The following is a 23311-nucleotide window of genomic DNA, read 5'->3' as shown; positions in this document are numbered from 1 at the left end:
TTTCAGATTAAAGGAGAGCTTGGGACTTTGGGGTAGTGGAAATAATAGAAGTTCATGGAGAAAGGCAGGGGTATAAAATTCACAGTGGGAGAGTGTTTATGGTTTGGGTTAGAGAGGAGAGACAAGAAGAGGTCATGTCACTGAAGACCTGTGTTTGAAAGAGATGGAGGCAGCGTGGTGGTTAAGAGAATGGACTCGAGTAAATGACCTGTGTTCAAGACCCAACCTAACTTAATTTAAACCTAAACTCCCTGTAGGAAAGTGGGATAATAATAGGACCTATCTCTTGGGTTGATAGGACGATTATCTGCTCTTGGAGTGGAGGGAACACAGAGAAGGGACTCTTCTCTTCTTCCTTCTGTAAGTGAATGGAAATTATATCTCTCAGTGGTGTACAAATTGTGCTCCTTGGATCCCTAAGGCAGAGGTCTTCAAACTTTTTGTTCCCTCTTGCTCAAAAGAATTTTGAAGAGCCTACTCCAGCTTGGCCAACAGCGAGACTCTGATTTTAAAAAAAACAATTTTGAAAAGCCATGTACCTCCTTGCATATTTTAAAGTTGAAATTTAAAATATTCATCACAAGTTTAAAAAGTTGCAAAGAACATGATTTCTGATATATTGTTAATATTGACATATAAAAAACTTAAAATATAGCCACTAAAATTAAATACTGTACTTTGGCAATTGATATCTATACTCATCTCTTTAAAATACATGAGGAAGATCTTGAACAGTCCAAAATTTTATTTTTCTTTTTCTCCTTGAATTCTTTTTCTTGTATACTCCTCCACAACATTTTTATTTTATTTTATTTTATTTTATTTTATTTTATTTTATTTTATTTTACTTTATTTTATTTTACTTCATTTTATTTTACTTTATTTTACTTTACTTTATTTTACTTTACTATTTTATTTTATTTTATTTTATTTTTTAAGACAGAGTCTCGCTTTGTTGCCCAGGCTAGAGTGCCGTGGCATAGCCTAGCTCACAGCAACCTCAAACTCCTGGACTTGAGCGATCCTCCTGCCTCAGCCTCCCGAGTAGCTGAGACTACAGGCATGTGCCATCATGCCTGGATAATTTTTTCTATATATATTTTTAGTTGGCCAAATCATTTCTTTCTATTTTTAGTAGAGTTGGGGTCTCACTCTTGCTCAGGTTGGTCTTGAACTCCTGACCTTGAGCGATCCACCCGCCTCGGCCTCCCAGAGTGCTAGGATTACAGGCGTGAGCCACCACACCTGGCCAACATTTTTAATTTATATAATTTTATGCTTGAGAGTCTGTTCTCTGCAATAAAAATATGAATAGAAATTAAAATTTTTTCCATGATATATGACCAACATTTTGTTTCAAAATTATTTTTAAGGTAAATTAATACATAGTTGTTCAAAGCAAAATATATATTACATATTTGAAAATAAACATAAAACATAAAGTGTTACTGTAAATGAATCCTATAATGAAATGGGTAAGGATACCTTTTCCCCCTCAGTTAGTCTATGGATCTATCAATGTATATTGCTGGAATGAGACAGGAAGAGGGTTGCTACTGAGGTGTGTTATTTTAAACATTTTTAGTAGATAATTTAACATATTATCAAATAGTTTTGATGATTTCACTTTCTCTGTAAATGGCCTTTACTTGGAAGTTGTAAATTATTAATCTACACTCTTAAGCACATATGCAGCATACTCCATCCATGACATCTCCCATTACATGCATGATTCCCAGAACAGGGGTTGGAGGCTTTTTGAGCTCCTGCCTATTCCAGCCCCATGATCCAGATATGCACCTACCTTGGCTGAGAAAAATCACTGCTCTAGAAGATACTTTATGGTTTCATTAGAAAGTTTGATCATAGATAGTGTGGAGCTTGTGTCTCCACATTACCTTAGACAAGTTTTTATCAGAAATTAGTTTGGTTTATAGATATGTCATGTGAATCCACATTCTAATTAAATATTTTTCCATTTTTCTGTAGAATCTTAAATCTTTAACAAGCCAGACATCAAGAGGTTCCACCAAGCCCTATCCTCAGTCCTCCAGTGTCAGCTGTACACATCAGCTATTTACTGACCAAAAACAGAAGAGCAACAGCTCACTGGCTCTTTCCAGTTGTTTAATTCCAGACTGTAATCGAGAGGCCTCAGTTCTACAGAAAATGGAGCATAAAAGAAAGAATGTGCTAGAGGAAAATACAAATAATGAAAATAAGGGAAGCATGACTCTTAAAAGAAAACCTATTACATATAATAATTCATCAGAGAAAAGAAATAAACAAATGGCATTGGAACAAGATGCTGAAGAGGTTGAAGCCTACTTAAATTCTGGGAACTCAAAAGCATTTAAAAAACATTTTTGTGATATTCGGTGTTTGGATGATTTGGCAAAAAGCCAGCTGATTGAAATGCTCAAACAGGCAGCAGTGCTGGTGGTAACTCTGATGTATAAAGATGGTTCAACCCAGCTAAGAGCTGACCAGGTTAGGAAACAGTGTTGGTTTTTATTTGTTGTTTTAGCACCATAAAAGAAGCCCATTTTCTTAGTGTCTGACTTTGATTGGAGAACTAGAAATAAGATTTTAAGCCTCTCCTGTCCCCCACAATGGTAAGTCATTGACAATGCTTAGTTCCCATTAAATTTTTAGGAAACTGCCAAACTGTTTTCCAGAGTAGATGTACCATTTTTACATTCCACTGGCAACGTACAAGGGTCTCAAATTTTCAACCTCTTTGCCGATACTTGTCTGTCTTTTTGGCTTTAGCCATTCTAGTGAGTATGAGTATGAGGTTGTGATTTTAAATTGCATTTCCCTATTAGCTAATGACATTGAGCATCTTTTCGTGTGCTTATTGGCCATTCATGTATCTTCTTTGGTGAAATGTCTGTTCGAATTTTTTGCCCAATTTAAAATTGGGTTGTTTGTGTTTTATTTTGGATCCTAAGAGTTCTTCACAAATTCTTATACAAGGCCCTTATAAGAAATATGATTTACAGTTCTTCCAATCCAAGGCTTTTTAAAAAATTTTCTTGGCCGGGCGTGGTGGCTCATGCCTGTAATCCTAGCCCTCTGGGAGGCCGAGGCGGGTGGATCGCTCGAGGTCAGGAGTTCGAGACCAGCCTGAGCGAGACCCTGTCTCTACTAAAAATAGAAATAAAAATTATCTGGACAACTAAAAATATATGTAGAGGAAATTGGCCAGGCATGGTGGCGCATGCCTGTGGTCCCAGCTACTCGGGAGGCTGAGGCAGTAGGATCGCTTAAGCCCAGGAGTTTGAGGTTGCTGTGAGCTGGGCTGACACCACGGCACTCACTCTAGCCCAGGCAACAAAGTGAGACTCTGTCTCAAAAAAAAAAAAAAAAATGTTCTTGATGTTGTCTTTTGAAGCACAAAGTTTTTTAAATTTGATGAACCCCAAACTATTAATTTTTTTCTTTTATTGCTTGTGCTTCTGTTATACAGAAATATGGTTTGCCTATCCCAGGTCAAGATAATTTACTCCTGTTTTCTTCTAAGAGTTTTATAGTTTTAGTTCTTTCATTTGCATCTGTAATCCATTTTGAGTTAATTTTTGTATATGGTATGAGACAAGGTCACAAATTCACCCTTTGCATGTGGCTATCCATTTGTCCCAGCACCATTTGTTGAAAAGACTCCTTTCTCCATTGGATTTTCTTGGCACTTTTATCAAAAATCAATTGACTATAAATTTTATTGAAAATCAGTTGACTATAGGGTTTATTTCTGGATGTTCAATTCTTTCCATTAACTTTTTTGCTATCCTTATGACACCTATCACACTGTCTTGATTACTGGAGCCTTGTAGTAAGTTTTGAAATCAGGAAGCATGAGTCCTCCAACTTTGTGTTTTTCAAGATTGTTTTGGGTTTTGTGGTTCTTTTGCATTTCCATAAAAATTTTAGGAATAGTCAATTTATGCAAACTTCCAAATGGGATTTTGATACAAATTGTGTTCAATCTATAGATTAATTTTGGGAATCTTGCCATCTTAATGGTATTGAGTTTTCTGATCCAGGAACATGGGGCGTCTCTCTGTTTATTTAAGACTTTAATTTTTTTTAGCAGTGTTTTATAGTTTTCAGGGTAGTATGTGAGGCTTGCTTTACCTTTCATTTTTGAGAAGGCTGGCTAAAGAATCTAAGTTGATAGTTTTTTTCTTTCAGTATTTTAAAGTTGTTGCTCTACTGTTCTCTAACTTGCTCTATTTTGCCCACAAGAAATTTGCTGTCATTCTTATTTTTGTTTCTATCTATATAATGTGTTTTGCCCCACTGGCTTCTTTTAAGGTTTTTTCTTTATCACTGGTTTCAAGCAATTTGATTATCATGTATTTTTCTTGGTGTAGTTTTCTTCATGTTTCCTGTACTTGAGGCTTATTGATCTTCTTGGTTATAAAGATTAACTTGGGGAGAAGTGACAAACTTAATTATGTTGAGTTTTTTAATCCTTGAGTATGGTATGTCTTGTTGTTTAGGTCTTCTCTGATTTCTTTCATGAGCATTTTGTAGTTTTCAGCATACAGATCCTGTACATATTTTGTTGATTTATACCTTGGTATTTCATTTTTTGGATTTATTATAAATAATAATAGTATTTTAAAATTTCCATTTTTACATGTTTATTGCTAGTATATAAAAATACATTTGATTTTGTGCTTTGATCTTGTGTCTTGCAACCTTCTAAATTCACAGATTAATTTCAGATTTTTTTATAGACTCCTTTGGATTTTCTACACAGAGATTCGTGTCATCTGTAAATAAAAACAGTGTAATGCTCCCTTTCTGATTTGTATGCCTTTTATTTCTTTTTCCTATCATGTTGCACTGCCTAAGTCATCCATTATGATGTTGAATAATATAGAAGACCAGATTTGGAGTAAAATCATGGGTGGCTTTTGGTCTTGTAAGTAAAAGAGCTCTTCATTTACAAATTTAATTTTAGGACTTTTCTCTTCTTCTCTGCTTAATTATAAAATGTGACATATCTTTCTTGAATGGATGTGTTGTCTGTGTTTAATTTTGAAACTTTATTGTGTATTCACAGGCTCCACTTTCCTCTGTTGAAGGAATTGTCATGTTACTCAAGAGCCAAGGAGAAGGCAGCTGTGGAGGTGGGGAGGCCCCTGCCTGTGGCAGTGTTCTGGAGGAGGCCTTCCTGTCTAGTGATCAGTGTATCTACATACAAACAGAGCACTCTTCTATCAGGGGCCAAGAAAAAAAGGCACATAATCAATTTGCCAGGTAAGAAATCTTCACTCATTATTTTAAATCCTACTTACGTGCTGCTTTATCATAATGTGAAGTTTCCTAAGTTCCAATTTTAATTTTTTAAACTTTTAGAAGTTTTGTATGGGCACATGAAAACAAAATGGATCTAAATGATAAAAACTTCTGCAAACACTGGTCCTCTCTCCCCCAGAGAACTTCTGGAATGGAGTTGACATCCTTCTGTAAGAGCCTGCTCCAGTATTTGAGTAAACTTCACAATGAGCAGTCGAGGAGAAAAACATTGTCCCCATGGTCTGAAAACCCCCTGTCACTGCCAGAGCCCCAGATGATTTTCCCTATCACACTTGTTCACTCACTTACAGAAATGAAGTATCACTGCTTGCAAACAGTAAATTGTCCTCAATAATACCAAGGATAGTAACAGTTCCAAAGTTCCATGTCTATGAAAATAGGCAAGGCTTGTCTCTCATGCACCTGTCCTTAGAATCATGGAATTTTAAAGCAGGCAGAGATGCTCCTGTTGCCCCTTCTCAATCCTGAAAAGCTCTTTCTGGGTTGAAGCTTGAGCCCCTCCTGATTATTCACTTATGTTGTCCACCTGACGGATTTTTGCCTTGGATGGAGGCATCTGCTACCTTCCCAGCCCTTTCTGTTGAAGGTCAATTAACTACTCTGGGGGAGCTCCCTGAAGCCACCACCCTAAAAAGGGGTTCAAGGCAGCTCCGGAGAAAAGCAGGCCCAGTACTAGCACTTCCATGCCTTATATAGGCTTGCTGGGCTCTGGGTGGCTTTTAGGTAACTTTTTGGGGAGAAGGGGACAATGTTTGACAAACACAGCCTTCTGCTCCCAACAGAACCCTTAACCTTCTTTGTATGTAATTTCCTTTTTAAAGAACAATTAGGCAGGTCTAGTGTATGGAGGACCCTTGTGAGGATAAAGCCGTAATATTTGGGTGGCCTTTTCTGAATTCCAGATTCATATAACCTACTCAGCATTCTCCACTTGGACATCTAGTAGTCATTTCATCCTAACGTGTCCAAAACTGTGCTCCTGTATTCCCTTGGACCCTGCCCTATGGCCTGATTGTCTTAGTCAGCATCAGTAGTAGTCCTCCATGAGCTCAGGCCAAAAGTCTTGGTGTTATCTCTAACTTCTTTTTTCTATGAACCATATCCAAGCTCTTAGCGAATCCTATTGGCTCTGTCTTCAAAGTATAGTTAGAATCTGCCCTACTCTTATCCACTCTGCTGCTGCCAACTCAATGCAAGCCATTACCTCTGAACTGAACCACTGCAAGGGCTTCCAGACTGTACCCCTGCTTCTGCCTGCCCCTTCAGTCTGTTTTCAGCACAGCATCTAGAGCCAACCTATAAAAACATAAATCAGATCACATCATTCCCCTGCTCAAGACCCTCTAACAGCTCTTGCTTTGCTCTGAAAAAAAGCCAAAGTCATTACTACTTGGCCTTTTGGCTAAGATCAAGTGTAGAAAAGCAAGAGTCCCTGTGGTGGCCCTTGAGGCCTGCATGCTCCGGGCCCTCCACTGCCTCTGACCTCCCAGCCTCTCAGTGTACTCTAGCCCCTTGCTGTTCCTGACCATGTGGAACACGCCTCTACCCACGGGCCTTGTATGAGGGGCTGTCCCCTCCTGCAGCATTCTCCCAGATATCTGTATGGTTTGCTGCCTCATTCCTTTATGCTTTTCTCTAAAAAACAAACAAAAAGTGAATATGAAAACATAAAAGTAGAGAGTAGTATACACACCCAGACCAATACTATCAAAGATTTTTCCATGTTTCCTTCATCTATCCCTTTTTCAGGGAAGGGGAGAGACTGGGATTAAAGAAAATCCTAGACCTGTCATTTTTGCCCTCACATGTCACAAGGTGCAACTCTGAAAAATATGGGCTTTTTTTTTTCATATATCCACAGTGCCATTTTAAAACTTAACAAATTAACAATACCCAGTCCAAATTTAAAGTTACCCAGTGGTTTTGAAAATGTCCATCTAGATAGGATCAAGATGGCTGACTAGACAGATAGATAGTATGTGTCTCCTCCATGTAGAGGAAACAGATTATCTAGGCAAAAACTCAGGGATTCAACAGGGAAGCGATAGGAGGCGCCAGAGTGGTTAAGGAGAGAGCTCAGGGCAACTTGCCCAGCCAGGGGCTGGCTAATAGCCAGGGGAAGCTCCTGGATGTGGTGAAGTAGTAAGGGAGAACTCCACTCTCCAAGACAAACTTTTACAATCTTGACTACAAGAGAACCCCAACCCATGCAGGCCTCTGGCATAACAAAAGGAGCTGCTTGGAGATTGTACAGAGACATTGTTCCAAAAAAGGAACTCATGCAGAATCCCATGCACATCTGAGCCTAGAACAGCTTGAACCAGGGGCCGTTCTGAGAAACTAGATACCAGGGAACTGTGGGCGTGCCTGCAGCCACTGTGCAGCTCTGAGGAGGGATAGAGGGGCCTAGGAGCTCCCGCACACTCCTGGGAAGGTCCCTACTGCCCTGCTGTGGGCTGCTATTGAGACTGAGATATGAGTAGACAGTATTTTCCAGTTTCTCATCCACGCTGACTGCCTCGGAGGGGCCCCAGCCTTTCTGGTTGCAGGTCCAAGGCGCCATTTTGAGAGTTTGACCCTGGAATGTACCCTGCCCTCAGGTTGGGTTTGGGCTTGATGCAGCTGCAGCCCCCGCCTGGCTGGGGAGGGGCAGAGAAGCCAGGCTTTCCAGCATGCATCTGTCTGCTATTGGACCAAGCCTCAAGCAAACTGCACTCCCCACAGTTTCCTGCCAGCACAGCCTGCCTGAGAAGGGGCTCACCCTCTCTGGTGATGGGCCCAAGGTGTGTGTTTGGAAGTATAAAGATGGGCAGCGCCCTGCCCATGGACTGAGTTCAGGCTGACACAGCTGCAGTCCTATCCAGCTGGGGAGGGACAGAGAAGCCTGAGCTCTCCTACCTACTGCTAGGACAATTCCTATTGCCCTGCTATAAGCTGCAGTGAGACCAAGACAGGAGCAGACAGCACTCTGCCCAGCATCTTGCCCATGCTGTTTGCTTGGAGAGGCCCCATCCTCTCAGGTCACAGGCCCAAGGCATCATTTTGGGAGCTTAAAGCTGGGCAGCTTGGGAAGGGATGTGGAGAAGGGGACCTCCTCTCCTCCAACCATGCAGTGTTGCACATATAGCTGCCTCTGCTCCTAAGCATGAGTTTTTAGTGTGAATGAGCTGCAGGACAGCAGTTTTAGGCTTGCAGGAGTGGGTATACCCCCAATAGTACTCTTCTTACTGCACCCAGGTTCTGCACAGAGGGTGTGGCTCATTTCCCTCCCTTCACGGACAGGCAGTGAAGCTGCCTCGACCTGGGAATCTCAGCCCCTGGGTTTCTACATCACTGGATCCGCAGCCAACACCCCCCAGCACCCACGCAGACTGCAGCATCCTTGAGGGACCAGTGGGTTCCAGGGTAACTGTGGTCTCCTGGAGGTTGGGCATTCAGGGCAGGCCACTTCCAGCCAACAGGAGAGTCCAGCATGCCAGAGGGCTCCTTAGGACAAAGGGGACCAGGGCACCAGCTCTCCACCATTTAGGGCATTCCTTTCCTCCTCCCCTTCCCTGCCCACTGCTTCTGAGGCAGCCATGGCTGTTTCCACCCATGACAGACAAGGGTTCCACAGGAGAAGATTAAGCCAGGACACTTGTGAGCAGCTGCCCCACCTCTGACAGAGTGCCTATCGCACCCAGGCTTCCACGGAGCTTGGAGCTCACTCCTTTCCTTCTAAAAAAAAAAACCACAGCAGGCTCTTTTGTGTGCCTCAAGGACAAAAGCTACCACCTCCCCTAAGAGTGGGCAGGGCTAACAGTCCTCTCCCCAAGCTGCCTATCTCCTCTGGGAGGAGCCTGTCCTCCCTGGGTCAAGTCCCACAACCATACTTCCCCTGCTAGAGCATTTCAGCCACAGGCCACAGCCAGCCTGGTTGCCCTGTACATAGCAGGTTGAGCTGCCTCCACCACCTCTGCTTCAGCTGGGCCAAGGTGGGAGCTGGGAATCTGGGTGCTTTTGTGCCCCTGTAGGACAGAGACTGCTACCACTGCCGAGAAAGGGAGGTGTGAGGGGCATATGTGTCCCACAGATGCCTGCCACTGCTAATCTCATCAAGAGGAACCCAGCCTTCTCGTTACAGCTTCACAGTGCATCTGTCCTCCTGCCTGAGCATTCATCCAGAAGCAAGAGATCACCCCACCCCTCACTATCACAGCCAGCACCTGAACTCAGGGAAGCTTAAGAGCAAGTATGCCAGCCTGATCTCAGTCTGGTCCCCCCAGGACTCAAGTATGCCATCTGGGGTCTGGGAACTGGGGATAACCTAACCTTGTCCACCATGATTGGGACCTGAACATTCTCCCAGGGGTCTGAGATCCAGCCACCCCAAATTGCCAGCAACTCCATGGTGGGTACCTACTTGCATGAGCCTAAAGGGAGTGTATCTCTTCCTCTCTACACTGAACAGCAGAGTTCATGGCAAAGAACAGGTGAGCTGCAAAGCTATCTGTTTTGAGCTGAGGGGAGAATTTCCAGATGAGAAGTTTCCAGATAAGAACTCTGGCAATATGAAAAAACAGGCTCTTTTAACACCCCCAAAGGATCACACTGGCTCTCCAGCAATGGACTCCAACCAAATGAAAATCTTTGAAATGTCAGATGTGGAATTCAAAATATGGATCACCAGCAAGCTCAATGGGATCGATGAGAAAGGTGAAAACCAACACAAAGAAATGGAAAAAATAGTTCAGGACATGAATGAAAAATCCATTAAAGAGATATATTTAAAAAATAAAATAACAGAACTTCTGGAAACGAAAGAGTCATTTAGAGAATTTAAAAATATAGCAGAAGTCTATAGCTGGGCAGGGTGGCACATGCCTGTAGTCCCAGCTACTCGGGAGGCTGAGGCAGGAGGATCGCTTAAGCCCAGGAGTTTGAGGTTGCTGTGAGCTGGGCTGACGCCACGGCACTCACTCTAGCCCAGGCAACAAAGTGAGACTCTGTCTCAAAAAAATAAATAAATAAATAAAAATATAGCAGAAGTCTTAACAGACTAAAAGCAAGCAGAAGAAAAAATTCCAGAGCTTGAAAACAAGGCTTTCAAATTAACCCAGTCAGTCAAAAATAAAAAAGAATCAAAAGAAAGGAACAAAATATCTAAGAAATATGGGATTGTGTAAAACACTCAAACATAAGAATCGTAGGTATCCCCAAGGGAGAAGAAGAAAAAGTAAAAAGTGTGGAAAACCTATTTGAGGGAATAATGGAGGAAAACTTCCCTTGTCTTGCTAGAGATTGAGACACCTATATACAAGAAAGTCAGTGGACTCCTGGAAGATTCATTGCAAGTAGTACATTACCAAGGCACATGGACATCAGTCTGGCCAAAGTCTAAGTGAAGGAGGAAATCCTACAAGCTTCAAGAAAAAAGTATCAGGTAACTTACAAAGGAAAGCCGATGAGACTAACAACAGACTTATCAACAGAAACCTTACAAGCCAGAAGGGATTAGGATCCCATCTTTAGTCTTCTTAAACAGAATAACTGTCAGCCAAAAATTTTGTATTTGGCAAAACTAAGTGTCATAAAGGAAAGAGAAAGAATCTTTCCCGACGAGCAAACACTAAGGAATTTGTCACCACTAGACCTGTCCTACAAGAAATGCTCAAAAGTTCTTTAAACACCAAAAAAGTATGGTGGATACTAACTAGTGTAAAAACATTCAAAAGTAAAAACTCACAGCTCTTATAAAACAGTAACAAGGGAGGTTACAAAGCAACTAGGTAACAATCAACATGATAACTGGAACAGGTATCACTTATCAGTATTGAATGTAAGTGGTCTAAATGCTCCACTTAAATGATATAGATTGATGGAATGGGTAACCCCCCCCCAAATATTTACTGTCTCCAGGAAACCCATTTAACTCATGAAAAGTCACATGTACTCAAGGTAAAGGAGTGGAAGAAAATATTACACACAAATGGAAAACAAAAGCAAGCAGGATTAACTGTTCTTATATCAGATAAAACAGACTTTAAATAAACAACATTAAAAAAGATGGTCGTTACGTAATGATAAAGGGATCAATTCAACAAGAAGATACAGCAATCCTAAATATATGTACATCTAACATCAGATCTTGTAGATTCATAAAACTAATACTGCTAGACCTAAGAAATGAAATAGGCCAGGCGCGGTGGCTCACGCCTGTAATCCTAGCCCTCTGGGAGGCTGAGGTGGGTGGATCGCTCGAGGTCAGGAGTTCGCGACCAGCCTGAGCAAGAGCGAGACCCCGTCTCTACTAAAAATAGAAAGAAATTATATGGCCAACTAAAAAAATATATACCAAAAAAAAAAATTAGCTGGGCATGGTGGCGCATGTCTGTAGTCCCAGCTACTCGGGAGGCTGAGGCAGTAGGATCGCTTGAACCCAGGAGTCTGAGGTTGCTGTGAGCTAGGCTGATGCCATGGCGCTCACTCTAGCCCGGGCAACAGAGCCGAGAGTCTGTCTCAATAAAAAAAAAAAAAAAAAAAGAAATGAAATAAACATCAACTTAATAATAGTGGGGGACTTCAACACTCCAGTGGCAAAATTAGATCATTGAGGCAGAATATTAGCAAAGAAATGCTGGACTTAAATAGGACTCTAGAACAATCGGACCTAACACATTTACATTCTCCCCATAAACTGCAGAATATACATTCTTCTCATCAGCATGTAGAACACTTTCCGCTAAACTGCAGACATTCTCCCCCCAAACTGCAGAATATACATTCATCTCATCAGCATGTGGAACATTTTCCAAGATAGACCATACGTTAGCCCACAAGTCTCAGCAAATTTTTAAAAATCAAAATCATGCCATGTATCTTCTCAGACCACAGTGGAATAAAATGAAATCAATTCCAAGAGGAACTCTCAAAACTATATAAATATATGGAAATTAAACAACCTGTTGCTGAAGGATCTTTGGGTCAGTGATGAAATCAAGGTGGAAATAAAATTTTTTCTAATGACAATGGTGACACAAGCTACCATAATCTCTGGGATACAGAAAAAGCAGTGCTAAGAAGGAAATTTATAATAGTAAATGCCTACATCAAAAAGACAGAGAGATCAAATTATCAACCTAAAGTCACACCTCAGGGAACTAAAAATACAAGAACAAACCAAACCCAAAGTTAGTAGAAGGCAAGACATAACAAAGATGAAAGCAGAACTAAATTATGTTTAAACAAAAAAAAATACAAAGGATAAATGAAATGACAAGTTGTTCTTTGAAAAGATAAACAAAATTAACAGACCTCTTGCTAGACTAACCAAGAAAAGAAGAGAGAGGATTCACAAAAGCTCAATCAGAAATGAAAAGGGAGACATTAAAACTGATGCCATAGAAATACAAAAGATCATCTGAGACTACTATGAATACCGCCACACATACAAATTAGAAAATCTAGAGGAAATTGATAAATTTTTGGAAACACAACCTCCCATGCTTGAGTCAGGAAGACATAGAAACCTTGAAGAGACCAATAATGAGTAGCAAGACTGAATCGGTAATGAAAAATCTCCCAACAACAACAACAACAAAAAGCCTGGGACAAGATAGATTCACAGCTGAATTCTGTGAGACCTACGAAGAACTGGTACCTATCCTACTGAAACTGTTCCATAGTACTGAGAAGGAGGGAATCCTCCCTGACTCATTCTATGAAGCCAGTATCACCCTGATCCAAAGCTGGGAAAGGGTTAAAAGAAAACTACAGACCAATATCGCTCATGAACATAGATGCAAAAATCCTCAACAGAATACTAGCAAACAATCTAACATCACATCAAAAAAAAAAATTCACTATGATCAAGTGGGTTTCGTCAAAGAAATTGCAAGGATGGTTCGATATATGGAAATCAATAAATGTGACTCACCACAAAAACAGAATTTAAAACAAAAGCCATATGATCATCTCAATAGATGCAGAAAAGGTGTTCGATAAAATTCAGCACTCTTTCATGATAAAAATGCTTAAAAAACTAATCATAGAAGGAACATACCTAAAAATAATAAAAGCCATATATGACAAACCCACAGCCAACATCATCCTGAATGGGGAAAAGTTGAAAACATTCCCCCTAAGAACTGGAAGAATACAAGGATGCCCACTGTCAGCACTTCTATTCAACATAGTACTGGAAGTCCTAGCCAGAGAAAGCAGGCAAGAGAAAGAAAGAAAGGGCATCCAAATTGCAAAAGAGGAGGTCAAATTTTCCCTCTTTGCTGATAATATGATCTTATACCTGGAAAACCCTAAAGACTACTTCAAAAGACTCCTGGAATTGATGAATAAATTCAGTAAAGTCTCAGGTTACAAAACTAATGTATACAAATCAGTAACATTTCTATACATTAATAACAGCCAAGCTGAGAATCAAATCAAGAACTCAATACCATTTACAATAGCTACAAAAAATAAAATAAGTAAAATACCTAGAAATACACTTAACCAAGGAGGTGAAAGATCTCTGCAGGGAGAACTACAAAAGACCAGTGAAAGAAATCATTGATGACACAAGCAAATGGAAAAACATTCCATGCTCATGACTTGGAAGAATCAATATTGTTAAAATGTCCATTCTGCCCAAACTGATTTACAGATTCAATGCAATTCCCATCAAAATACCAACATCATTTTTCACAGAATTAGAAAAAATAATCTTAAATTTCATATGGTATCAAAAAAGAGCCCAAATAGCCACCAAGGCAATCCTAATCAAAAATAAATAAATAAATATGCACATCTGGAGGCATCACATCATTCAACTTCAAATTATACTACAAGGCTATAATAATCAAAACAGCATGGTACTGATGTTAAAGTAGAAATGTAAATAGATCGATGGAACAGAATAGAGAACCCAGAAATAAAACTGTATACATATAACCAACTGATCTTTTGATAAAACAGACAAAAACACATGCAGGGGAAAGGATGCCCTCCCTATTCAATAAATGGTGCTGGGAAAATTGGAGAGCCACATGCAGAAGAATGAAACTGGATCTCTATCTCACCATACACAAAAATTAACTCAAGATGGATTAAAGACTTAAATGTAAGACCTGACAGCATAAAAATTCTAGAAGAAAACTTAGGATAAACTGTTTTGGAAATTGGCCTACGCAAAGAATTTATGTCTAAGACCCCATAAGCAAATACAACAAAAACAAATAAATGGGACTTAATTAAGCTAACAAGTTTCTGCACAGCAAGAGAAATAACCAACAGAGTAAATACACAACCTACAGAATAGGAGAAAAATATTCATGATCTGTATATCTGACAAAGGACTGATATCCAGTATTTACAAGGAAGTCAAATGAACAAGAAAAAAATAACCACATTAAAAAGTAGACAAGCCTTTTGCCCTTCTGCCTTCTGCCCTATGAGTACACAGCAACAAGGCACCATCTTGGAAGCAAAGAGCAGCCTCACCAGACACCAGACCTACCAGTGCCTTGATCTTGAACTTTGTAGTCTCCAGAACTGTGAGAAATATATTTCCATTATTTATAAATTACCCAGTCTGTGGTGTTTTATTATAGCAGTACAAATGGACTACGATAAATGTCAACAGACATTTCTTAAAAGAAGACATATGAAAGGCCAACAGATATATGAAAAACTCAACATCTCTAACCATCAGGGAATGCAAATTTTTTTTTAACTTTTTTTTTTTTTTGAGACAGTCTCACTCTGTTGCCCAGGCTAGAGTGCCATGGCATCAGCCTAGCTCACAGCAATCTCAAACTCCTGGGCTCAAGCAATCCTCCTGCCTCAGCCTCCCGAGTAGCTGGGACTACAGGCATGTGCCACCATGTGTGGCTAATTTTATATATATATATTTTTAGTTGTCCATATAATTTCTTTCTATTTTTTTTTTTGTTGTTGTTGTTTGTTTAGTAGAGACGGCGTCTCACTCTTGCTCAGGCTGGTCTCGAACTCCTGAGCTCAAACAATCGACCCACCTCGGCCTCCCAGAGTGGTAGGATTACAGGCATGAGCCACCTTGCCTGGCCAGGGAATGCAAATTAAAACCACAATGAGATATCACCTAACACCTGTTACAATGGCTGTTATCAAGAAGATAAAAACAAATATTGGTGAGGATGTGGAGAAGAGGAAACCTTGGTATACAGTTGGTAGGAATGTAAGTTAGTATAACCATAATGGAAAACAGTTTGGATCTTCTTCAAAAAACTAAAAATTGAATTACCATATGTTCCCATAATCCCTCTTCTGGGTGTACATCCAAAGGAATTGAAATTCTTATGTCAAAGAGATATCTGTACTCCCATGTTCATTGCAGCACTATTCACAGTAGGCAAGATATGGAATCAACCTAAGTGTCCATCAGCAGATGAACTGATAAAGAGAATGTGGTCTATTTATACAATGGAATACTATACCACCTTAAAAAAGAAAGAAATTCTGTCATTTGTGATAACATAGATGAACCTGGAGGATCTTATGCTAAGTGAAATAAGCCAGGCACAGAAGGACAAATACTACATGATCTCACTTATATGTGGAATCTAGAAAAGTTTATCTCATAGAAGTAGAAAGTAGAAGGGTGGTTTCCAGAGACTGGAGGAAGGGGAGTGGTGGGGTCATGGGGAAAGGAGAGATGTTGATCAGCGGGAACAAAACTTCAATTAGGAGAAATAAGTTTTAGTGATCTTGCACAGCATGGTGATTATACTTAAGAAAAATGTATATTTCAGAATTGCTAAGAGTAGATTTAAAGTGTTCTCACCACACACACACACAAAAGATAAGTAGATGAGGGGATAGATATGTTAATAGGCTTGATTTAATTATTCACAAACATCACATTGTATCACACAAATATATATAATTTGTCAATTAAAAGAGTTCAAAAAATGGATATATGCACAATGTGAACAAAAAAGTGGGCAAAAGACATGAACAGACATTTCTCAAAAGAAAATACACATACACACAAAAGAAAATATACAGATAGCTGAGAAATATATGAAAAAATGCTCAACATCACTAAGCACCAGGGAAATACAAATTAAAACCACAATGAGATACCACCTTACCCCTGTCAGAATGTCCATTATTAAAAAGTCAAAAAATGATAGATGTTGATACAGATGCAGTGAAAAGGAATGCTTATACACTGTGTGGCGATGTAAATTAATACAACCTCTATGGAAAACAGTGTGGAGATTCCTCAAAGAACTAAAAGTAGACCTATCATTCCATGCAGCAATCCCACTACTGGGTATCTATCTAAAGAGAAAGAAGTCAATATGTTAAAGAAACCCATGCACTCCTATGTTTATCACAGCACAATTCACAATTGCAAAGATATGGAATCAACCTAAGTGCCCACCAACTGATGAGTGGATAAAGAAAATGTGGTGTGTGTGTACACACACACACACACACACACACACACACACACACACACACACACACAGTGGAATACTATTCAGCCATAAACAAGAATGAAATGATGTCTTTTGCAGCAACTTAGTTGAAACTAGAAGCCATTATCGTAAGTGAAGTATCTGAGGAATGGAAAAATAAATACTTTATGTACTCACTTGTAAGTGGAAACTAAGTGATGTATATAGTCATACAGAGTGTTATAATAGACTTTGGAGACTCAGAAAGGGGGGGTCGGGGAGAGGGGTGAGGGATCAAAAACTACATACCTATTGTACCCTAACCCTATCAGGTACAATGTATACTATTTAGGTGACAGGTACACTGAAAGCCCTGATTTCATACAATTCATGCATATATCAAAAACCCACCTGTACCCCCAATCTATTGAAATTTTTTTAAATGTCCACCTACATAAAGAACTCAACAAGACCCACACATAACATTTGGTGGTCATGTCTCTTTTGTCTCTTCTAATCTAGAGCAACCCCCAACCCCTTTCCCACTCTTAGGGAGGGTCCCATGTCCTGGGTTTATCTGTCTGCTTCATTGTCGGGTTCTTTAACTTGTTCTTTCTCCTTTCGTCCATATTTTCTGTAATCTGGAGTTTAGTTCTAAAGGCTTAATTATTCAGGTCCAACTTTTTTCACACAACATTTCTTAGGTGGTGCACGCTAAATATGAATTTCAGATAAACTATTTTTTTCTTAGTATAAGCACACCCCAAAATTGCATGGGACATACTTATACTAAAATATACACCTCTAAGAAATATTTAAATTTTTTCAGATAAAAATTATTCACTGTTTTTCTGAAATTTAAACTTAACTGGGTGTCCTCTATTTTGTCTGGCTTCCCTTAGTGATGCAATTGGGTTGTCCCAATTTTCATGGTGCTGAGCTGGAGCAGCGGGTTCAGATGGTGTCAGCATGATCCTTCCTTTTTTTTTTTTTTTTTTTTTTTTTGAGACAGAGTCTTGCTCTGTTGCCCGGGCTAGAGTGAGTGCCGTGGTGTCAGCCTAGCTCACAGCAACCTCAAACTCCTGGGCTTAAGCGATCCTACTGCCTCAGCCTCCCGAGTAGCTGGGACTACAGGCATGCGCCACCATGCCGAGCTAATTTTTTCTGTATATATTTTTAGTTGTCCATATGATTTTCTTGCTATTTTTAGTAGAGACGGGGTCTCGCTCTTGCTCAGGTTGGTCTCGAACCCCTGACCTCGAGCGATCCACTCGCCTCGGCCTCCCAGAGTGCTAGGATTACAGGCGTGAGCCACCGCGCCCAGCCTCCTTTTGTAAACTTTTCCACCAAACTTTTCCTTAGTGGTTTTGTCCACTCATGAGGGTCATTGGAATCACTTATTTAATTATGGCTAGTAAAGTGGTAATTTTTCTAACTCTATCATTTCTTTCACATATATGGGCTAAAATTTTCTTTAAAGAACTTTCCTTCATCAACTAGGCTTTTGTTCACCTTATCCTTCATGTCTTTGCTCAAGAGTTACCTTATTATCCAGACCTTCCTTGACTGCCATGTATAAAACAGTACCCCACCGCCAACATCGCATACACACTCCCCGTCGCCCTTCCCTTCTTCATATTTCTCTTTAATACTTACCACCAATGTCATTTTATGTATCTTCCTTAATTTTGTTTACCGTGTATCTTCCCCTAAACTCTCTGAGGGCAGAAATTTTTATGTTTTGTTCATTTTTGTATCCCCAACACTAAGAACAATTCCACAGAGCAAGTGCTTAATAAATAATTTTTCAATATTATAATTGAATGAATGAGTGTTGAGGCTTAATTCTTAGAAGTTCCAGGAAAATTATATGAAGATATTGCCTTAAGTAGCATAAAATTGGAAATAACAATCCCAATTCTATAATTGTATCTTTGAGATTCAAAATGAATTTAAATAAATCACGTTTAACTTACTATACACATAAGTAATTTTTTTGCACAAAATATATTTAATTACATTTATTAAATACCTGTGCAGGGTCTTTTCATATATATGATCTCTCTTTATCTTCACATTATCTCTGTATAGTAGGTCTTATTAACTCCATTTTATAGATGAGGAAACTGAAGCTCAGAGAGATAATTAAAATAATTGATCAGTCTTGAGACTTCAACTTGAGTCTCCTTTTTTAGAATATGTCTAGCTTTTTTATATTATACCTGTCTTTTTGTTTTGCAAACAAGACATAATTGACTTATACAACTGAGTTATACATTATGTTTAGCCATTTTATCTTACAAGGTATTCTTTTTGTTGTTTGTCTTATGAAGATAGAAATCCACTAGTGTGCATCTCTTACTAGTGGAGGATGGTGTAGTTATGAGATTTCCTCAGTGAGGATCTCTGAGTTCCTGGCATGGAAGAACATCAAAGTGGAGGGAGCTCCAGCGAGACCAAGTCTTCCCCCCCATCGACCCCCATCAGCTTTCCATTCCTGCTCCCCCTACTCCCCTCCCATGCACCCCTCCCCAGTCCATCAAGCCCAGAGTCATGCTGTTAGCACTTTGCCCTCCCTAACATCCTGGCCCCTGTTCAAGGGAGACCAAGGTAAAATCACATCCAATGCAAAAAGCCAAAAAAGTCTGCGGAACAAGGCAAAATCTAACTGCATTTTGACTTAGTGTGCAGAGCTCATTTGGCTCCTGGTTTCTTTCTTCCTCAGCTCTATCCAAAGAACCTCATTACTATATTAATGAACATTTACTGTAAAGAGAGATTTATGGCTTTGGTGGCTTAGAGTTTGGGCCCATCTCTCTGTATAGTAAATGTTCATTAATATAGTAATGAGGTTCTTTGGAAGATGCAAGATGGCATAGTCAGTTTCATAACATGCTAAAGTTGAATGATGAGGTATTCCGTGTGGATTTGCCTTGTTCTAAAGTATGTTGCCTATCACAGGGATAGGTGTTAACTAAAATTTTCTCTTTGAGAGAGCAGATAGTTAAATTTTATGAAGAACAGAATCAGCAATGTGAATTATTGAAATAAGATTACTATAGGAATGCAGCATTTCTGTGTGATAATCACATCAATCAAAATGGCTTGAATATTTCTTTGCAAGGTAAAACTAAGTCTATATATGGTATGTGGCAAAAAAAATCCAAGCATTTTGAAAAAAGTTATCTTTCTTCAAAATACTACTTCTTCAAAAGGAAATTTTAGATGAATATTTTCCCCAGTTAGCAAAGGTCATTGATGAACAGGATGATATGTGTGAATCATTTGAAGAATACACAGCTGTTATACATCTATTAATTGAAGAATACAGTGAAAGGTTCACTGACTGAGAATCATGAATTAGTATTTCAGCCTCACTGGGTTGATATCACCAAGGCACCTAAAGAACTACAGATAGAATTGATTGAGCTCTTAGTAGATGACATTTTGAAGTCATTGTTTGATGCTAAGAAAGATCCAGTTGAAATATGGAAAAATACAGTAGAATACCCATGCCTTTGGCAACATGCCCCCAAAATGCTTTCTTGCTTTTCAACCGCTTATTGCTGTGAATCTACATTGTCCTACCTAACCCAAATCAAGGTCCCCTTAAGGTCACAAATGACTGATACCCATTCTAGAGGATCAACTGACACTGCAGACCTCCATGCTACAACGAAATATTCAAATAGCAGACACAACAAAGTCATTAAAAAATTAGTTAACTTTAAAATTAACAAATAGTTTTCATTTTTGAAATTATTAGTTACATAGTAGTTAGAGTTTTACAAAATAAAATACATTTTTAAGTATAATTGAAGTTTCTTGAATGTGGCCTTATTTGACTATAGCCAAATCAATATGGCCTTCCAACATTAAAAGGTTCCCTACCCCTGATCTAAATGATAGCTATTAGCAGAGTAGTAATAATATTTTTCCAAGGTTGAAAGTTCTAAATTAATGTCTAACTCAGTGAATTTCTTTTTATTTTCTAGCAACGTGCTATTTCAAACACTGAAATGTAAATGCCCTGTTATTTGTTTTAATGCTAAGGATTTCGTGAGAATAGTGGTGCAGTTTTTTGGCAGCAATGGCAGTTGGAAGCATGGTAAGTTACAGTGTTTATTATCTTTAAAATTTAACTCTTCAATTTATCCTGGGAATGGGAGGGTGGTGAGTGCTGCTGTGCGCACCACTCCGGGGCCACCTACCCCACGGACTCTGAACACACCACTTCACGGGCCCTAAGCATAAGGAGGTACTTTCCCTCTATGTTTCCAGGTTATTTGGATTTTTACAAGTATATATTACTTTTATTATTTAAAATAGGAAAGAATTATGCAGCATGGTCAGAATGGAATTTGTTGTTACCACAAACAATTTATAAACTTTCTAAGAATTACAGTACAGTTCAGAGTAATTAACATCAAAACAATATAGGACACTTTTTTTACCTTTCATTTAAAATAGTAAAGATTTTTGTAATCTTTTTTTACTAGATGGACAGATAAAACAAATAGAACAAAAATATTCATTGTAGAATCTAGGTGGTAGATACATGAGTGTTCACTGTATAATTCTTTTCAAATTGTCTACGTTTGAAAATGTTCATAAAAAATGTTAGGAAAAACAGTTTTTATTGTAGAAAATTTCTAACACATACAAAAATACCCTTCACCTAATTTCAACAATTATCAATTTACAGCCAGTCTTTGCTCTATAGCTCCCCATACTTCCAAACCCCTGCCCCATGGATACTTTGTAGCAAATCCTACATATCATATGACTAATCTGTAAATATTTCAATTGTATGACTAAAATATGGGATTTTATTATTAAGATGATACCACCATCTTCCCCCCAGAATCACCAATAATCTTTTTTAATTGATACATAATAGATGCACATATTTTGGGGGTATATGTGATATTTTGGTACGTTCATATATTGTGTAATAACCAAATCAGGGTAATTGGGATATCCATCACTTTAAACATTTATCTTTTCTTTATGCTGGGAGCATTCAAATTATTCTCTACTAGCTATTTCAAAATATGTAGTAGATTATTGTCTATTATAGACACTCTATAAATCTGTAGGAATTGTTTCTTCTATCTAACTATATTTTTGTACCTATTAGTCAACCTCTCTTAATCTCTCTCTCCCCCTACCCTTCTTGGTCTCTGGTAAGCACTAGTCTATCTTCATGAAATCCACTTTCTTAGCTCCCACGTATGAGTAAGAACACACAATATATTTCTGTGCTTACTTTCTGGCTTATTTTGCTTAGTATCGTGACTTCCCATTATAGTCATATTGCTGTAAATGATAGGATTTCATTGTTTTTTATGGCTGAATAATATTCCATTGTGTATATATGCCACATTTTCTTTGTCTGTTTATCCATTGATGGACACTTAGGTTGATTCCATATTTTGGCTACTGTGAGTAGTGCTGCAATAAACATAGGGGTACAGATATATTTTTGATATATTGATTTCCTTTCTTTTGGACATATACCCAGAAGTGGGATCGTTGGATCATATGGTACTTCTATTTTTAGTTTTTTGAAAAACCTCCATACTATTTTCCATAGTGGTTGTACTAATTTAGACTCCCACAAACAGTGTACAAGGGTTCTTTCTTGGTATCCTTGCCAGCATCTGTTGTTCCCTGCCTTTTTAATAAAAGGCATTTTAGGCCGGGCGCGGTGGCTCACGCCTGTAATCCTAGCCCTCTGGGAGGCCGAGGTGGGTGGATCGCTCGAGGTCAGGAGTTCGAGACCAGCCTGAGCAAGACCCCGTCTCTACTAAAAATAGAAATAAATTATCTGACCAACTAAAATATATATAGAAAAAAAAATTAGCCGGGCATGGTGGCGCATGCCTGTAGTCCCAGCTACTCGGGAGGCTGAGGCAGTAGGATCGCTTAAGCCCAGGAGTTTGAGGTTGCTGTGAGCTAGGCTGACGCCACGGCACTCACTCTAGCCCGGGCAACAAAGTGAGACTCTGTCTCAAAAAAAAAAAAAAAAAAAAAAAAGGCATTTTAACTGGAGTGAGATGATATTTCAGTGTGGTTTGATTTGCATTTCCCTGATGATTAGTGATGTTGAGCATTTTTTCACATAACTGTTGGCCATTTGTATGTCATCTTTTGATAAATGCCTTTTCAATCTATTGCCCATTTTAAAATCAGATTATTTGTGTTTTTTGCTATTGAGTTGCTTGAGTTCCTTATGTATTCTGATTATTAATTCTTTGTCAGATGGATGGTTTGCAAATATTTTCTCCCATTCTTTGGGTTGTCACTTCATTTTGTTGTTTCCTATGCTGTGCAGAAGCTTTTTAGCTTGATGTAATCCCATTTGTCTATTTTTGCATTTGTTGCTTGTGTTTTTGAAGTCTCACTCAAAAAATCCTTGCCCATACCAATGTTCTGGAGTGTTTCTCCAATGTTTTCTTTTATAGTTTCGTAGTTTCATGTCTTAGATTTATGACTTCAAGACATTTTTATTTGGATTTTGTATATAGTGAGAGATAGGAGTCTAGTTTCATTTTTCT

At 38.9% G+C, this 23311-nt stretch overlaps 1 protein-coding gene across 5 annotated transcripts in view; it reads left to right on the top strand.

Moving 5' to 3' along the window:
- Positions 1-23311, top strand: part of POLN (DNA polymerase nu) — a 181332-nt gene that overhangs the window by 28704 nt on the left and 129317 nt on the right. For all 5 annotated transcript variants that reach the window (XR_006729414.1, XR_006729413.1, XM_045528184.1 and 2 more), the window contains exons 5-7: positions 1990-2490; positions 5075-5271; positions 20747-20859. Coding sequence is in view for 3 of the 5 variants with exons in the window: in XM_045528184.1 (XP_045384140.1) it covers positions 1990-2490; positions 5075-5271; positions 20747-20859 (811 nt within the window). In the remaining 2 variants the exon portion in view is untranslated. The remainder of the gene's footprint in view (positions 1-1989; positions 2491-5074; positions 5272-20746; positions 20860-23311) is intronic.

The sequence above is a fragment of the Lemur catta genome, chromosome 17 (genome assembly GCF_020740605.2).
Source record: "Lemur catta isolate mLemCat1 chromosome 17, mLemCat1.pri, whole genome shotgun sequence".
Lineage (NCBI taxonomy): Eukaryota > Metazoa > Chordata > Mammalia > Primates > Lemuridae > Lemur > Lemur catta.
This window is presented reverse-complemented; position numbering and strand designations above follow the sequence as displayed.